General features: G+C 33.4%; 1 protein-coding gene across 2 annotated transcripts in view; it reads right to left on the minus strand.

Moving 5' to 3' along the window:
• LOC116172790 (multidrug resistance-associated protein 4-like) overlaps positions 1 to 18,067 on the minus strand; it is a 64,377-nt gene that overhangs the window by 29,757 nt on the left and 16,553 nt on the right. For both annotated transcript variants that reach the window (XM_031490057.1, XM_031490056.1), the window contains exon 2: positions 10,163 to 10,283. In XM_031490057.1, the coding sequence (XP_031345917.1) occupies positions 10,163 to 10,236 (74 nt within the window). In that variant the 5' untranslated portion in view covers positions 10,237 to 10,283. The remainder of the gene's footprint in view (positions 1 to 10,162; positions 10,284 to 18,067) is intronic.

The following is an 18,067-nucleotide window of genomic DNA, read 5'->3' on the forward strand; positions in this document are numbered from 1 at the left end:
GCCGTCGTTTCCATGAAAACAATATTGTATTCTGTTCTGAACTTCATTTTATTTTGTACGCCGCGTCTCATTTTTAATTTTTTTTTTTAATTTTTAGTTGTTTCACTTATCTACCCTTGCCGTTAAAGTGATCACTTTATATACCCCAACTGTTAACAGGATACTCATTCAAACCTATTAAAATGTCAATTTAACATCTGCTCTAAAATAAAGAGAATTTTTCCTCGATTTTTCCATTTGATTAGAAAAAATTCATGTATCGTTATTTTAATTTATTTAGAAGAGTAGGTCAGGACATTTCTTAAGGTTTTGGTACGGATATTTTAAGGGACTGCTTGAGTTTTTATGATTTATGACAAGATTATAATAAACCATTATAGAAAAGAATAAAAACTAAAACAATACATACAGATTTTAGTTTCCATCTCAATTCCAAAACCTTTTTACTAAAATTTGCTCGGTACACTTCAAGAAAGCCTGGGAGATGATCTGTAAAAAAATCCCCAAGAAAGTTAATAAAAAAGCAGATTCCTAGACAAAAAGAAGGAAGTTTCTTAAAAGAAATTCTAAGGGGAAGGAAGAGTAATCAAATTTGTAAGATCCGTTTCCAGTTCAGGGAGGGCGGCGGGAGTGGTCGCTTTCTGGCTCAGGTGATTCTCTTTGATATATTCTTCGTATGCAGCATGCTATGATTTGGAGTGCCCTTAATGTTGCTTTAATATGTAACACTTTGACTCAAAAAGAGAGATCCACCCACTTCCACTTAGGTCACACATTTTTTGGGAACAACCCGTACCGTTTTTGTAAAAAATTGACCAAAAAATGCTTATTTTTCAATATATTTTGATGAGTTATTTACCAAAATGGCATTTATCGATCTACAAGGTTGGTAACATGCAAAATTTTAGTTTAGGAAAGTCAGTTTAAAAGATAATTTAAAAAATGGGAAGAAATCAACGAGTTAGCGATTGATTACGTTATAATACAAATTTTAATCATTAAAAGGCAGATCAATCTTTTCCGAAAATTCCAACCCTTTCTGGGTGTTGTTCTTTCTCTATTGTATAACTATGCGGATTATTGAGTAATTTTCCAGCATTTGATGGTAATTGCTGCACTTAAAAAAACTGTTTACTATAATATTTGATTACAATCTATTGTACTTAATTTGTATATAATTATAAATTATAATTTTCAAAGACTACAGACTCATTAAATGATATGAAAATGGAATTCAATGCCTCGTGAACCAAGATTAAATTGAAGGTACTATTTCAATTTGTGTAGGTAGTGCAAAAAACCTGGTTGCGTGTAACTATTGCAAAAATCCTGATGATGGTCGAGTCTAATGTATTATTAAACAGTCCGCAATTAACGCCTTAGGTAATCCTAGAGAAGCTTTTATGACAGAATATGTTAATTAATTCTAACAATGGATACTCTAAAATGCAAAAGTTACAAAAGATCGTGTGCAAAAAGACTTTCCGTTATAATGGAAGTAGTTCAATACTAAAAGATCTCAACCTTTTTAATTAGATAGACCCGATTTGCAGCTAAAAAACCGTATGAATCGAGCAATAAGGTCGCAATTAAGTCATTTACCTACTCCAACTTCATTCGCTGGGTTGAAAATCATTCAATAAATAGATGCCAAGCGTTTGTCAAACTGCACGCTATAAAAGCATTAGGGAATGGGGAGCATTGTTTTAAAAAGGGGTTACTTCTTATCCAAGTGTAAATCATCCAATTACAGGTGAAAAGTGAAGTACCTAATTCTTATTGAAATCTTCCGCAAACTAAAATGCTGTGCCGCTTTTGAAAAAATTTCATGAGTGAAGTCATCATCAGTGCATTACTTTTACAACAATTGTTGCTTATATACACAGCGTTGCTGTCGAAACGTGTTCGTAATATTAATTATTCTTATTCTTATTTCTTATGGATTTTTACGTCACTGGATAGAGAACAAAAATTACAAATTCGAATTTACAATGTATTTCTTATAGAATTAATTCCATGGCTTGCTTAAAATTATTTAACATATTTCGTTAATTGTCTGGCATAGTGTCCATCAACATAGCCATGGAATTTAGGCCATAAGAAATACATTCTAAACTTTAATGCAAACATGCAAGATATTTCCGTATGAAATACTAAGTATTTCGATTTCCGATTTTTTAATTTTGCCTAATGTAAAAATCCAATATGGCGTCCATAATGAATAAAAAAGTTGATGTGATTGTGATCAAAAACATTTGATTTTAGCATCGTCTAAATTTTTTTAAATTATTTTTTGATATGTATCTTTGAAAATAAATGAACGTTAGCGCGTTCCCGGAAATGTAATTTTTCGGTTTTTTTAGCCATAACTTCGTTATTTGTAAAGGTACAAGCGACTTTAAAAGGGAAAATTAACAGCATAAAATTCTTTGCCCATTTAAGGACTTTGTATCTCTTACGATTTACAAGATCCCCATAGTCAAAATGGGAAAAAACTTACCCTATACAATGTTTTTTTTATTTCTATAATAATTTAAAATTGTGTGGGCCAAATTTGCCCTTTTGACATTCTTCTTCAAAACCATCGTATAAAACCGTTACCACCGGAAAGGCTGTAACGATATAACCCGCCATTTTTTTTCGTTTGTTCCGAATTCCATTGTTATACTCGGACAAAAACATAGTTTACCCCTTATTAAATTAATAAACCGATACAACGGAAGTATTACCATCACTTTTTTAACAACCATTCATTTTAACCTTGCAAAATACATATAGTCAACAAAAACGCATCACATTCATGTCTTAGACATGGCTCTTGGCCTTTTTCCCAACGATCTCGGTGAAAGAACAACGGATTTTGACATGTTTTGATTAAAATGCATATGGTCGCCAGAAATGCATCAAATTCGTGACTTGGGTATTGAGATAATCTTTTTTTGGGTATATTTTGCTCTAAAACTTTTGACCTAGACCACAGAGAAGACTTATATTGAATTATTATGCATCTAAGAATCATACGAAATAAGCTAGTGAAAGTCCGAACTCGATAATGACCTAGGGAATGAAATATGTTGATTTTTTCCTGTTCCCGAAAGTAAGAGAGTCCTACCTTAAATGTTCAAAGTACCCAAAATTTCAACGGACGGACCTCGGGACGAACGGACAGCAATGTAAAACTATAAAGGATCTGCGGATCCTTCATAATTATAATTAGTTCCCGAAAATTGATGGTTTTTTATGATACGTTCTGCCCTAAATTCCTCGGACTCCACGTTGTTGTGTTACGACTTCACGCACTTTTAGTGTTTGTCATTTTCTTGTTCAATAGGATAAAAATGTTTGCTTTATAAGTCAGGAGAATGGGAATATCAAATAAGTATCAAGAGTACACGTGGCAAAAAGTCTCTTAGTCAGGGGGCATTTTTATATTTTCCATGGCCTACTTAATTTTTAAGATAGCATAAGCACTAAAGTTTGTTTTTTTCAAATGAAATGTATATTTTTTGCTCCAATTCTTTATTTTTTTCTAATTAGAAAAACATATAGTTATCAGTATGTTTGATATGAAAAAAACTAGAGAGATAGAGAAAACCGCTGAACTACATATGTATATAGTCCACAGCCTACTTGTATTTGATCCAGATTTTCATGACTAAATAACGGTTTTCTCTTTTCTCTTTGTCTCAAATTTTTACATAACGTTTATTCTTTATACTTTTTGATATTCACACAAATACCTAAGTAATAAGCAAAAACATTTTATTGCATTTTTGGACTTTTGCGCTGTTGCCACGTTGGGCAAAATTGATATCTCTGTGTCAGAGATAGGAATTACCTTAGACCAGTTTCGAGCATTCTGCCGGCTACTCCAAATTAGTTTTCCTGCAGTTTTCCTAATTCGTAAGGTAAATACCGGAGTAGTATAGAACAGCTTAAGACCTTCTGCAGAGGCACCTCTAAAAAAGCATTATGCGGGTCACTCTGTAATTGGGCACAAGCCTGTTGGGTAATAAATAAACAGATATCGCGATCTATGCAAGTTGGAAAAGTCACTACGAGAAGTACACACCGCATCACTCTATTCAGTGTCAGTCGCCGAAAAAACATGGAAATCAAGCAATTTAGAACACACTGTACATATCTGTGTTCACTGTACCAATCAAACAGTTAATTTGGTGGCGAGTCACTGGTACCAAAGAGTGTATAACGAAACTCTTTGCTGGTACCTAACTTAAATGATGTAGTTTTAACCAGTTTACTCTGCACAAAGGAATTTTGTGGTAAAAAGGAATAAAATAGGGTAACTCGGAGAGCTCCTGAAACTTTCCGAGATTGAGTTTCGGGAACGCTCCTTGAACTGCAAGAAAAACCATAAATCATGAACGAATTTTAAGCTTGTTATGTCAACTTCAGGGACCGGGCCAAAACACCAACATGTTCATAATCGAAATATCCAGCAAATCTGGGGAGTGCATTAATTATGAAGTCAGCCAGCTTGATGCCTAAGTATCTGATTCAATAAACTACCATATAAGACGAGGTCACTTCTGAAAGTCTTTGATAGTTGCTAATGTCTACAAAGTACAAACCACACTCTCCATATCTTTAAAACTGAAACAATTTGGCTCGACCACGAGGTCGAAGTTGCACAAATGTAAAAGTTGATGAAGTTGATGATTAGATAATGATCACTATGACGTTAAATAATTATCGCGTTTATTTTTAAAACGATTTGCAAAAGAATTATCATTACTAATGAATTGCTATCCACCATGTTTTATTTAAAAAACGTTGTACCTAATCTGCATACATTTACATTATATCTACAAAATGATTCATTCAATTCTCACTGCGTAACCTTCAATGCAATTGCACTAACCCATCACATTGAATTACATACCAATTTCCGGAAATCACAAGCTAAGGAACGTGGGTGGCGCAAACCAACGCCTTTTAGTGAAGGGGGTTTCAAGATAAATAAAGCAAGAGCTTAAAACCAGCAATCAATGTTATTATTATTTCTATTTAAAATAAACATTGTGCAGAAGCAGGATGTTATTTTTGACTACTTTTACTACCTCTTAAAGTCACTCCGTCCAACACATTATTTGAAAGACCTCCGAAATGAAATAAACTTGCTACAGAGAGAACGTGACTTCTCAATTTTGGCTTTCTAAATTTAGAGTTGAAGGACTAAGGTAACATGTGCTTCTTTGTATATTATTTGGTTTATTCCGGTTATATTGTGGAAGTTGCCAACGTGAAAAAGTACATTTGCAAATTACAAATAATAATTGAGAAACATTTAATGTGACACATTTTATTATGCGTGCCAGAAATATGCATTTTGCTGCATTTGTTGGTTTTCTGTTAAACCACAAAACATACTTGCTGCTAGAAAACATGTTTGATTACCATATATAGCAACGAGTTTTCAATTGTAGAATATCGAGTTTGGTGTAATAATAGCATATCTTGAATAACATGAAAACCTTTGATGCTGGGTATACGAAGAGGTGTTATCAAACGACTTTCACGTAGATTTCGAAAATGCAATAAAATACAGGGTGTTCCATTTGAAATAAGAAAGTTGCTACCCACATCCGATGAAAACTCTTTCGATGATCATAAAAAACTATATTGGTATGCAAATTTGCAGATTTAAATTATTAATGGGGGTCTGAGGGTTTGAATATTTTTAGGTAACGGTTTGCGAGAAACAATCTATAAATTAATATACTGGTACCATTACAATAGGTATAGATAGAATTTACCTACCTAAAATGACATTTTGAAAAGCTATATACCAGGTTCGTTGGACTCTTTAGTTTTTTTGTTCCTCCGCAACTTGTAAAACTTAACCAATACTGACCTACAGTTTGATACGGAAGTCATTACACGAGGTATAAGCGAAATGGAATGCGAGATATAATTATAACACTTTGTGTGTTCGTTCATTCATAGGAGTCATTGATCCAATCCAAACCGTAGACATGCAAAAATTTGAGCGACCGCTTCATTCGGCTGACGTCTAAATTAAAAACCTCTTCTGTGGATAGCCGACAAGCTGTTCAGCGTCAGATAAAGCTCAAGTAGGTGAGCTGACATATTGGTCGCCGCTGCTGGTTCGTGTAGAATCCTTTAAGGTCCTTTACCTTTTTTTTCGTGTTTAGAATCGTATCGAGGTGGTAACCATGGCGATCTTCGGGCGTTTTGCCGCAGTCAGGCAATTAAATCAGAACGACGCTTTTGATTTGATTTAATAGTCATCTCTCTACCTTTGCATGTCGATATAAATTTCTGGATAAATGCGAAATAAATGGTAGAACGGCCGTTATGTAATCGTATGACATACAACCAACTTAATAAATAACTTTTGATCATAAAAACAGCAGTATACTACCATTAATAATCTTCTAATAAGCAACTTTTATCTAATGTAAAGTAGGTAGTTAATTATACGGTTTGGTTACTGTCTTGCTGTTCTATTTTTTATGTGACAATAAAGGGCATACTTTAAACTTGACCGCTGCATCTAAGGCAATTAATTCATTTAAGTTTGCACAAATTTGTAAATTAAACTGTGTAAAATGTTGCGCGCAGGTTGTTGCCCCAACACACTATTGTGACAATAAAAAATAGACTTAGTTTTTTTTAGATGATAGAATAAATACTCAAAAACGATTGACGTAATTGAAAATGTCCTAAATAGGTAATAGAATAAAAGCTTATTCAAGATATGCTTTTGTTTTTTGAAAAAAATCCACAGTTTACTAGATATAAGCGAAAAACAGATTTAGTGATTTTTCTTTGAAATGTTTTAGACTCGTTAGTATTAGAAATACAGAAATATGTAAAGAACAAAAATTGTAGATTTTTTTCCACTTAATAAGGTACATTTATTAATTTTCATTCTTCTTTTATAATTTTCGAGTTATAGTCTAGGCGATAGAAACTGTAAAATTGGCAAACTGGACATTTTGAGGTGGAAAAGAAAAAAATGGTGGAATATGTTCAGTTAGGTGTCAAAAACAACATATTAAAAATCCCACCCTCCAGACCCTGTGCTAAAGGCTCCAGCCACCCCACCATCCCCCAAAAACCGTGTTTTCGCTCTTTTTGGCTGATACCTCGAGATCTATGAGGTCTATATGAAATATTTTTAGCTGAAAGTATTTCTCGGGAAATTTCATACAAGGTAGATACTCAGAAGTTAGCCTAGGTGTACCTCTTAGCCTAGGAAATTCATAAAAGCAGCGAAAATCATCAATTTTCGTGCCTTTTTGCAAATATATCGCGACCTTTAGGGCTATATGAAATATTTTTAGCTGAAAATGCTCCTCGTGAAATTTTTTACAAGGTAGATACTCAGAAGTTAGCCTAGGTGTACCTCTTAGCCTAGAAAATTCATAAAAGGAGACGAAAATCATCATTTTCGTGTTTTTTTTGCGGTTTTTTGCAAAAATATCGCGACCGTCAGGGCTAGATGAAATATGTTTAGCTGAAAATGCTCTTCGTGCAATTTTATACGAGATAGGTAACTGAAGAGTTGGCGTAAAGTCACCTTTCACCTTCAACTTTCATGTGCGAGGAAATATTCATTGTAAAACAAAGTATTTCTATGTACCATTTATTCACGTAAAAACAGTACTTTCATATTAAAATATTCACACATTCATTTATACCTCAACGTAATCATTATCCTTATACTTAACCAAATCAATTCGTACTTCTTCGATCAGACTTCTCAATCAACAAAGAGATCATTAGTTCGTTAACTTTCAACTTGAAATTTAAACTTCCAACGCCTCTCATTTGAAGTTTGAAATTACTGGATGTTCCATATTTCCAGTTAAGGTTTCAAATATAAATTTCCATGCCACCTCTTCAATCCACAAATTAGCAATTTTGACTTTTGAATTAAACTTTGAAGCTATAGACTAGATGCGGATTCCACTTCTTCAGGGTCTTCGACGTCCTCTAGTGGTATTGGGACCCACTAGCACTAGAGGACGTCGAAGTGGAATCTGCAGAGGATAATGATTACGTTGAGGTATAAATGAATGTGTGAATATTTTAATATGAAAATACTGTATTTACGTTTACATAGACATACTTTGTTTTACAATGAATATTTGCTCACACATGAAAGTTGAAGGTGAAAGGTGACTTTACGTCAACTCTTCAGTTATCTATCTCGTATGAAATTGCACGAAGAGCATTTTCAGCTAAACATATTTCATCTAGCCCTGAAGGTCGCGATATATTTGCAAAAAACCGCAAAAAAAAACACGAAAATGATGATTTTCGCCTCCTTTTATGAATTTGCTAGGCTAAAAGGTATACCTAGGCTAATTTCTGAGTATCTACCTTGTAAGAAATTTCACGAGGAGCATTTTCAGCTAAAAATATTTCATATAGACCTCATAGATCGCGAGATATCAGCCAAAAAGAGCGAAAACACGGTTTTTGGGGGATGGTGGGGTGGCTGGAGCCTTTAGCACAGGGTCTGGGGGGTGGGATTTTTAATAGGTTGTTTCTGACACCTAACTGAACATATTCCACCATTTTTTCTTTTCCACCTCAAAATGTCCAGTTAGATGTCTTTATCGCCTAGGCCCTAGACTATTATAACTCAAACTTACATTTTTTTAAATGGCAACTATAGTTATCTGTGACATTTTTAAAAAGTGCATTTTTTTCGCTGATAAATTAAACGCTTTTAGAACACCGAAAAGAAAACACCTAAAATTGAAAGATCTGGCGATCTTGGTGACCAAAGGGCCTTCTCGTTCCTACCTATATCCATATGTCTTTGGAAATGGTTGGTTTAGGTGCTCTCGTACTTGCAGGTGGCTGTGCGGCGGGGCACCGTTGTGGTGAAACCATCGTAAATTACGTCGTGTTTCCAAATCTAACCCATCCTACATTCTTGAAATTAATTTGGTAGAAAATGTACAACGTTGGCCTGTCCAATTATCATCGAAAATTAAAGGTCCAAGAATTCGCGATCCAATAAGTCCACACCAAATATTAAATCCAAGTATTATTTGAGGCCTTCAACAATAAGCAGCAGTATTTTGTTTATTTATTGTTTTCCATGGCATGATACGATCTACTTTTAATAGTGTATTGAATATAATTGTTAATTTAACTTTCATAGTGAATTTTCGAAATGGCCTTTAAATATGTAAATGTGCCACAGTTACACTATCTCACTAGATGTTGTTTTCCATGGCAAACTCTGTTTATTTACCTCTCAATAATACGAACATTCCTGCAGCGCGTTTATTTATTAAAGTACATTTAGCAAGCCTTATATCGTTAGAAAAAGAAAAATTTGTCCTTTTTAAAAATGTCAAAGCCAACTATGACGTCTATGACTATCATTTAGAAAAATTAAAGTTTGTATTATAACTCAGAAGAACAGCATCATTTTTATTTATATCAACTATATAAATATCAGCTATTAAGGACTTGGAAGATTCTAAAAGAAACTATCTGGGAGCCTAGGTTTTGCGTACTTTAATTGACGTTACTAACCCAGTCAAGCTAATTAAATAACAATTGCATAATTACTCAAGTACGACTTTAATATAGTCCAGTATTTTTCTTTTGGATTTTTATATAAAAATGCGGCAACGAATATCGTAACATTAAATACAAGTTATTGGGATTATTTTAATTAAACGTACAACTAAAGAAATATTGTAAATATATTCATTCAATGTTGCAACACTTTCTTTAATGACAAAATAAATTTCTGTTCAGATCTTTTCCTGGTGTGTGTACGTTCGTATGTGTACAACTGAAAGTAGGTAGATGCTATAATGTCAATAGCAGGTTTCTAAATGTTGAATTTATGACAAATTGAGAAACATTCGTTTGATTTCAGCAATTATATTGTGCTCCATTCGAAATTAAATCGAAAAGAAACAACAAAAGTGTGCTTAGATTGAAACCTTGGGACACCCCGCTCTGCTTGTACTACTTACCTCTTACTAAAATAATTATTATTATTAATAACCTCCAAACTAAATTGACTGTTGTCTATTTATCTACAACAGACATCGCTCTACAAAATGTAATAGACGTTACATAAACATAAGCCCCGATCAACGTACTTAAAAATAATAATAAAAATAAAATAAAAACTTACGTAAAAAATAATACAGCGCAGGGGTTTGCGTTTGTTCTGGGATTAACATTGACGTTTTTCTTCGTGATATCCATACCTTAACGGTTAACTTCTCCACGTCCACGCAAAAACATTGAGTTATCTAAAAATAGATAAAACACAAGTTCATCTCAGATGCAAATGTACAAATGAAAATAATTCGCGTTCCGACAATTATTCGCATGAATGTCCGTCATTAAAAACAGACCGGCACATTGTGAATTTACTTTTAGATACATACAGTATTTCGGTACGTTAGATAATTATAAACAAGTGTTTACAATTACTCCCTCTCTTGAAAGTAAAATGCGCCAAAGGTACGTTGAACGTTTCCATTATTATGGAAGTTGCAAAATTATTGCTTCCTGTACCAAAGCCAAATTGTAGTTTATTAATAAGCGATTTTAGAAGAATTTACACTGACCCAATCGTATAAACAATCTCGTTGCAAACGTAATTGCCTAAATTAGCTTTCTATTGTGGGTATTTCCATTCGCTTTAAGATAGATTTCCACCCTCGCGACGAGATGATGCCTTGTTTTCTTTGGAAGCGACACAGACCAATTTCGGAAAACATTATGGTCAAATTCCATTTTTGAACAAGTGTTCACATTCTCTAAAACGTTCCATTCGAAGGCGTTCTTCCCCAATTTTTTAATGATTCAACAGAATTGTTGGAATTAAAACGTTCTCCAATTAGGTAATTTACAAACCGTAGGTACATCCTCGGTAAGCAATAGATTCGCAAATACAGAGCTTATTCCATTGAAACGTATCTTTGTTCAATGAAACACGTCCTGTAAAACCACTATTTGTTTAATATTTCACAACCCATCATTAATTCTAGTGTTCCAAATAAGAAAAATCCTCTTGGAAACGTACACAACATACAACAAACACAGCAAACTCAAAACTTTAATGAGAAACGAATAAGGTGACATGATCATTTACAATGGAAATGAATGAAATAATGATTGTTAACAAAAATGAAGAATAAATATTTACCTGAAGAATCTACAAACCCATCAACAGTTTTATAAGATCGATATGAATGTAGGTACATTGAATCTCACATGAATTGTGAGAGGATTGAGAGATGGAGAAAATGACAATTGTTGATGTAACAACCCGAAAACGAAGAAATGTGGGACCTGAACATTATATGAAAAGCATTATTGTAATTATAGTAATCAAAAGAATTAGCCTCCAAAGCTTCATCTCTCAACCTTTGATGTGTAAGGAGCGGTTCAAAATCTCCATCACGGTGAGAGATACAGTGTAGTTTAAATGGGATCAAAATTACCCCTTTTTGTGACTAAAAAAACGCGTTTGAAATTTTTGAAAAATCTTTGAAAATAACGTCGATAATAACTGACACATCGCCGAAAAACTGAAAATATCAAATTTCGTTTTAATTTTCCCTAGTTCCCCATTTACAACGGTCGGAAATGGACAGTTCCCGTTAGTACCTTCTATGGACACTTTTTTTCGGAGAATCTGAAACTGTTGCCAGCGAATTTTTATAACATGCTAAATCCTTGCCTATTACTTATGGTCACCTTATTGGATTTTTACGGAATGAGATAAGAGGACAAAAAAAGAAATTCTCCCGACTCCTGACCTGGAAAATTTCTAAAAATAAACATGCATCGTCATATAGCAATGTTGATTCGGCAAGATCTAGTTACCAGTGGATGTTTCGTTGAGATGTAAAACATTGGATTTTGAAATTTTGTAACGAAGCACCAGTTTTCCGCCTTATGATGATCACCCGGTATATAGACGATTAGTTGGGCGTTAAGCATTCAATAGCATAATCCCAATGGAATGGAATAAATACCTAATAAGATTTTGCGTAAAATATTCTATATTATGGTATCTACGAAGAGCCTAAGCTAGGTTAAATTTTGTGTGATGGTATCGAAATAACTTAAACTATTCCGAAGAAGTGTGTCAAGATTTTTAAACCGATTTCATCTCTAGGCACAGAAAATTAATGAAGTTGCAAAAATACTTCAAAAATGTTTTTGAAAGGGTTTCAAAGGGCATGGCTTTTAGTAAAAGAAATACTTCTAAAAAGATTATTCCTAGGAAGGCGTTTAATATATTGACTCCCGACTCCTGACCTGGAATATTTCTAAAAATAAACAAAAAAGCACTACTTAAGTACAGTGTGTCCTATTTTGGTGGAAACTGCAGCTGTTTTTAAAGATAGAGACTTGACAGAATCAATGTAGCTACATTTGTTTCTGTGATACAGGGCGAAAACGAAAAGTTTGACTTTTTAAGAAGTTGTCATGTCTTACTACCCATGTAAGATAGGAAAAAGCCCATTGTAGATATTTTTTTGTGGAATCCAGTGGCGGAGTTCAAAGAGAATTTGGAGCACGGTTTCAGAGATTTGACCCAAAGTTGATATTTTTTAAATGCAACACTCTGTATATTTTAACGTCATTTTTTCTAATTCTATATTTTTTTAAATATAATTATATATTATATCATATTTTTCAAAATTTTGATGACATGTTTCTATTGTCAGCGATTTTTATTGATTGGTATCCCCTCTAATTACCATGGATACAATAACCAAAACAAAATCTTCATGAATTCATGGCTTACTATTTAAAAACAGTAAAAAAATAGGTTTTCATGGCTAAAATTAATAAAGTATAGGTTGTGATGCATCAATATAATCAGGAAAAAAAATGAAAAACAGATGACGTAAAGATATACAAGATGTTGCATCTAAAAAATACAAACTTTGGGTCAAATCTCTTTTTTGACGCAGTTTTTACCTTTTTTAGTGCACTTTCACTTTTTTTTTTTTTCCTTATGTCTGTTTGTCTGTCTATCAGAGTCACAAAGGCTCCGGAACTACACCACTTACAGACTTGGTATTGGTACCATTCGATCAGAAATTAAAAATTTGTATTCTCGTTAAGGCATGGAATGCCCATAAGGTCTATTAAAATCGAGAAAACAAATTTGCTTGCTCACAAGCGGCTTAACGAATTTGTTTCTTACATGGGTAGATACGATATCACCACAAAAAGGCAACCTTTTCGTTTTCACCCTGTAACTAAGAAATTGCATTTCTTCATATGGGAATATCAATGGCATAAAATATGATCCCTAAAGATAATCCTTTACGGTGGCAGTTTTCAGCTGTTTCCTAGGAATATTCCTAAAAAGGTTTCTAATGAATTTCTATTTTGTGCGATGGTATCGAAATTATTTTAACTTTTCTGAAGAAGTGTGTTGATTTTTAAACAGGTTTCATCTCTAGGCTGAGATAATTCTTGAAGTTTTCAAAAAGATTTCAAAAATGTTTTTGAACGGGTTCCAAAGGGCTTAGTTTAAAATAAAAGAAAGACTTCTAAAAAGATTTTGCCTGCGAAGGCGTTTAATATATAGACTCCTGACCTGGAATATTTCTTAAAATAAACCAAAAACCACTACCTACTTAAGTACAGTGTGTCCTATTTTGGTTGAAACTGCAGTGTATCTTAGCCGTTTTTAAAAATAGAGACTTGCGGTTTTCGCGATCCCGTACCACTTTTTTGTGAAACTGTTAATACCACAAACATAATCAATCGAGCTACGTTTGTTTCTGAGATACAGGGTAAAAATGAAAAGTTTGACTTTTTGAGAAGTTCTCATGTAAGATACGAAAAAGCAAATCTTTTTATTTAGAATTTGGATACAATAAACAAAACAGTATCTCCATGGCCTACTATTGAAAAACAGTATTAAAATAAGGTTTTCATAGCCATTGTGATGCATCAATATAATCTGAAAAAAGAATTAAAAACAATTAAATATACTGGGTGTTGCATTTCAAAAATACCAATTTTGGGTCAAATCTTAGAAAAGGTGGTCCAAAATTTTTTTTTATTACGAAGTTTTTACCTTTTTTTATCTTACATGGGTAGATACGATATCACCCCAAAAAGTCAAACTTTTCATTTTCACCCTGTATCTCAGAACAAACGTAGCTCGATTGATTAGTGTTGTGGTATTAAAAGTTTCATAAAAAAAGTGTACAGGGTCGGAAAACCGTCTTACTATATATAAAAACAGCTGAGATACGCTGCAATCTTAACCAAATGAACCACACTGTACTTTGGAGATCCAAGCAAAGTTTGTTTCTAGGAGAATTATTAGACATGTCTGCGTCTTATCAAAGAAAGGGTATGGAAAGCTTGGAAGGCCATAGGTAAGGAGAGGCGATATAAATTCAGGAGGGCTGTAGTGTTGATGGAGGGCCAGGTGAAAATCAAATTCTGAATCGATTAGAAGATCGTAATTGTGAGGTGAAATAAAGAACTTAGTTGGGCATCTGTAGTTGATCTGCTACAGCGTAAAAAAACTCATTTCCGAGTAGGTTTAAAAACCTTGAGAAGGCACCCGGACACATTTCGTTAATTAATAACAAAATTATGCGGCAGTTTTCAATGAATGGTTAAAAATAAATAAGAATCTTCTGGGAAGGATCATAAATTTTACTCTTGCATAATGACGCAACAGGTAGGTATCACAAGAAGGTATGGTAATATACGCAATAGGTGCCGAAGGAGGGAAAGATCTGCGGTGGAATTCCCATCCGGAACTGGGTCAAAGAAAACTATGACTAGTCTTTAAAATCGATATTATGAATCCTTCCTTCTACGAACCTAACGCGAGACACAAACAAAATTTTTATTAAGCTTAATGGGATCAATTATAATGGCTTCTTTGTAATAATACAGCGTTTAAACAATGATTATGATTAAGGGGTTATGACGCAATAAAACATATGTATAGTTATTATCTTCTGATGTCCTTGTAAATATTGATGTTACCGTGGACCTTGGTTTTTGGAGACTAAAAAATTGTTTGTGTAACTGAAACGTGTGAGATAGGTACCTCTGGATAGCTAGCAAAGCAATTTCGACAAGCTTCTTTTCCAATTAGAGTGTTGACACAACTTTTTATTGGATAAATTGGATGTAAATGTAATACGCCATTCGATTACCGAGACATTCTTTAGATTAGAATAATTGTTATTATGACTTATGAATTGGGAAGGCCTCATTCATTCATAGGAATTTCGCTACACACGCGCGCAAAGTAATTTTCTTGGAAGATTTTTCCACCCCATTGTTTTTCACAATCATTACGGTTTTTTGCCCACCGATTATGTTTTTGGACACCCACCATTTCCGAGATCGTGTTTAAAACAATGGTCAAAATTAATCAAATATTTAATAAAAGTTGTAACAAGCTGAACCTCAAACAGATCGTTTCCAAACGAAATTGGTGCTTGAACGAGGCATCACCAGAGCAAAATCATTATTTCAAAAAAAGATCGGAGTGAAAGAAGTTTTCATTTTTCTGTCCGTTCGTCGGTCCGCGTTTTAGTTCATATTTTTCTTAGGGACATACCGAGTATAACATCAAATCGAAAAAATTCCACTTCAGAATTATTGTCTGGTGGTTACTATTCTCCCAACAATAATGGTACTGTACAATTCATAAAATGAGCGAGAAATTACAAAAGTACAGAAGAAATTAATTTAAATAGTGTTACATTGAGAAGATAGTTAGGTCAGACTGAATTCGATACTGCAATATCAGCTTGGTGGCCCGCAACTGATATAACCACATGTAAGCAGTTTTATTTGTTTACTTCCGGCCAAAACCCCAAGTTTGTCTATACAGCTTGTAAAAATACTTTGGGTAATGAAAGACAGTTGGAAACGAGAATCTGCCTACATTTCGTTTTATCTTATTATTATATTAGTCAAGACGTGTACGATATTGCAAAACTGCCTCATATTTAAACTGAAGCGAAGGCCAAACCAAAACGTGAAGTAATTTCATGCTGGAAATAAACATACCGCAGGGGTAGATTTCGGGACCGTTACTATTTGCCACAAATTACGTAATCTGTGCCTATTGCCCACATTTCAAATGTAAACGTTGTAATGTAGGTGCATTATCGTTACATTGTATTAAGACAAGAATAAAAAACGAATGGTTAGGAGTAGGAAATGCAATTTAGAATTGATTAAATTGACCGAATTAATGAGAAGATCGTGTTCAACGAACTGTTAAAATTTATAGAGAATTTTTTGGAGAATTAAATTATTGTTAGATACAAAAGAGAAATCTTAAAATAGGCAACTCAGTCATGATGGCTAATGTAATTCTAATTAGTATAAGTATAATCAAACGAAGTTTATTATGTAAGCATAGCAGTATTATGTAGCAAGATTTTAAGTCTACCTCCACCATCAATCCCCAACACATTCACAAAACTTTTACGGTAAACCATATGCTCTCCTGGTCATAAGACCACCAGGTTCAAAACGGTGCTTTTCGATTATCCCAATTTAATGACAACTGAATTAATACAAAATATAATCAATAAATAACTTGGACAATTTGTATGTAACTATTGCTGGCCAGTTCATTAAATTTATTTTGCTAAGTAATGTTTTTCAAACATTTCATTTTCCTCCATAGTTTTGGATCACTCGGAAGCTGGAGAAGCCTTTCTTGAGAATTCGGTCAAGATTCCACAACGAGATCAACTGCTCAACGGACGCATATTGGTCCAAATCTAAAGTTTTTTCTTTTATCCTAACATATGAGTACATTTTTCTTCATACACTTTCCCGTGTATTTTCTCAACCACTTTAAATTATGTTGTATGTGCCTATTATAACAATAATTTTTTTTTAAGTAATGGAAGATAATAAATTGTTTACTGTGAGTTTCAGTTGCCATAACGCTATCTGATATTTAAATTCGGAGTAGGTAGATAGTGCAATTTGTTCCCATTGGAATAAGTTTGAATTAATTCTTAAAGATCAAATCAAGGAATTAATTCATGTGAATTAATTCCTTATTAAATGACAAGTTTTAAATTAATTTGCCAATTAGTAACTTGTTAATTAAATGGAAATTGAAGGTGTCACCTACTCGCAAGAATAAAAGTGCCTTTATTTTTAATGCTAAACGACATTGTTTATTAATTACTTACTAAATGACAAGGTTTAAATTAATTTCTCCATTGATAACTAGATAACTTCTTAATTAAATGGAAGTTGAAGCATGCCACCTATTTTGCCAAAGTAAAGTGCTTTAAATAAATTGTTTCTATGTTTCGCATATAGAACGTCTGTTCTTCTGGGAACGATTTTGATGCCGGAATAAGTTTCATTCTCGCATTATTTCTGCCTCGATTTTTGCCAAATTTTTTTTTTTTCTTACACGATTTATGGAGAAATTTTTACAGTGACGGATTAGTATAGTTGATTGATCGCACAAGACAGTGGTTGCAAGGTTCAATTAAAGGTAGCCAGATATTGGCATTGTTAAATTAAATGACTAATCAATGATATTAGTAAATGCCCGGAATATTGATAGTAACGTTCTACTTCGCAATCATTTGTGGCATCGCGCTTATTTTGTTTATGTCTATTGGTTCTGTAGTACTGATAAAATAATAAAAATTAGTACGTTCGAGGGGACATCCAGATATCCTTTTTACACAAGATATCCTGGGATCTCTACATATATCCTCGGGTATCCACAGATATCCTCGAGTGTTTCCCTAGATGTTTCTTTGAATAGTACCACCGGTGGATGTTGAAGAATTAAGATTCACCTCAGCTTCAGTCATTGTAAATTGATCTACTTTAAAGATTGATTTCCAATTTATTATTTCTGCAGCCCCAAGCACGACGAAGAGATATTCGTAAATTAACTTTGCCGGTGGTGAATTTCAAATATTGAAAAGTGAGGCAATGTTACCAACCTAAATTAATGATAAATTTTCTAGGGGAAAGTTAGGAATACATTTTTTTTAATTAAAATTCAAAGGTTCATCAAAGAAAATAG

This window comes from Photinus pyralis, unplaced genomic scaffold (assembly GCF_008802855.1).
Source record: "Photinus pyralis isolate 1611_PpyrPB1 unplaced genomic scaffold, Ppyr1.3 Ppyr1.4_LG5, whole genome shotgun sequence".
Classification (NCBI taxonomy): Eukaryota; Metazoa; Arthropoda; class Insecta; order Coleoptera; family Lampyridae; genus Photinus; species Photinus pyralis.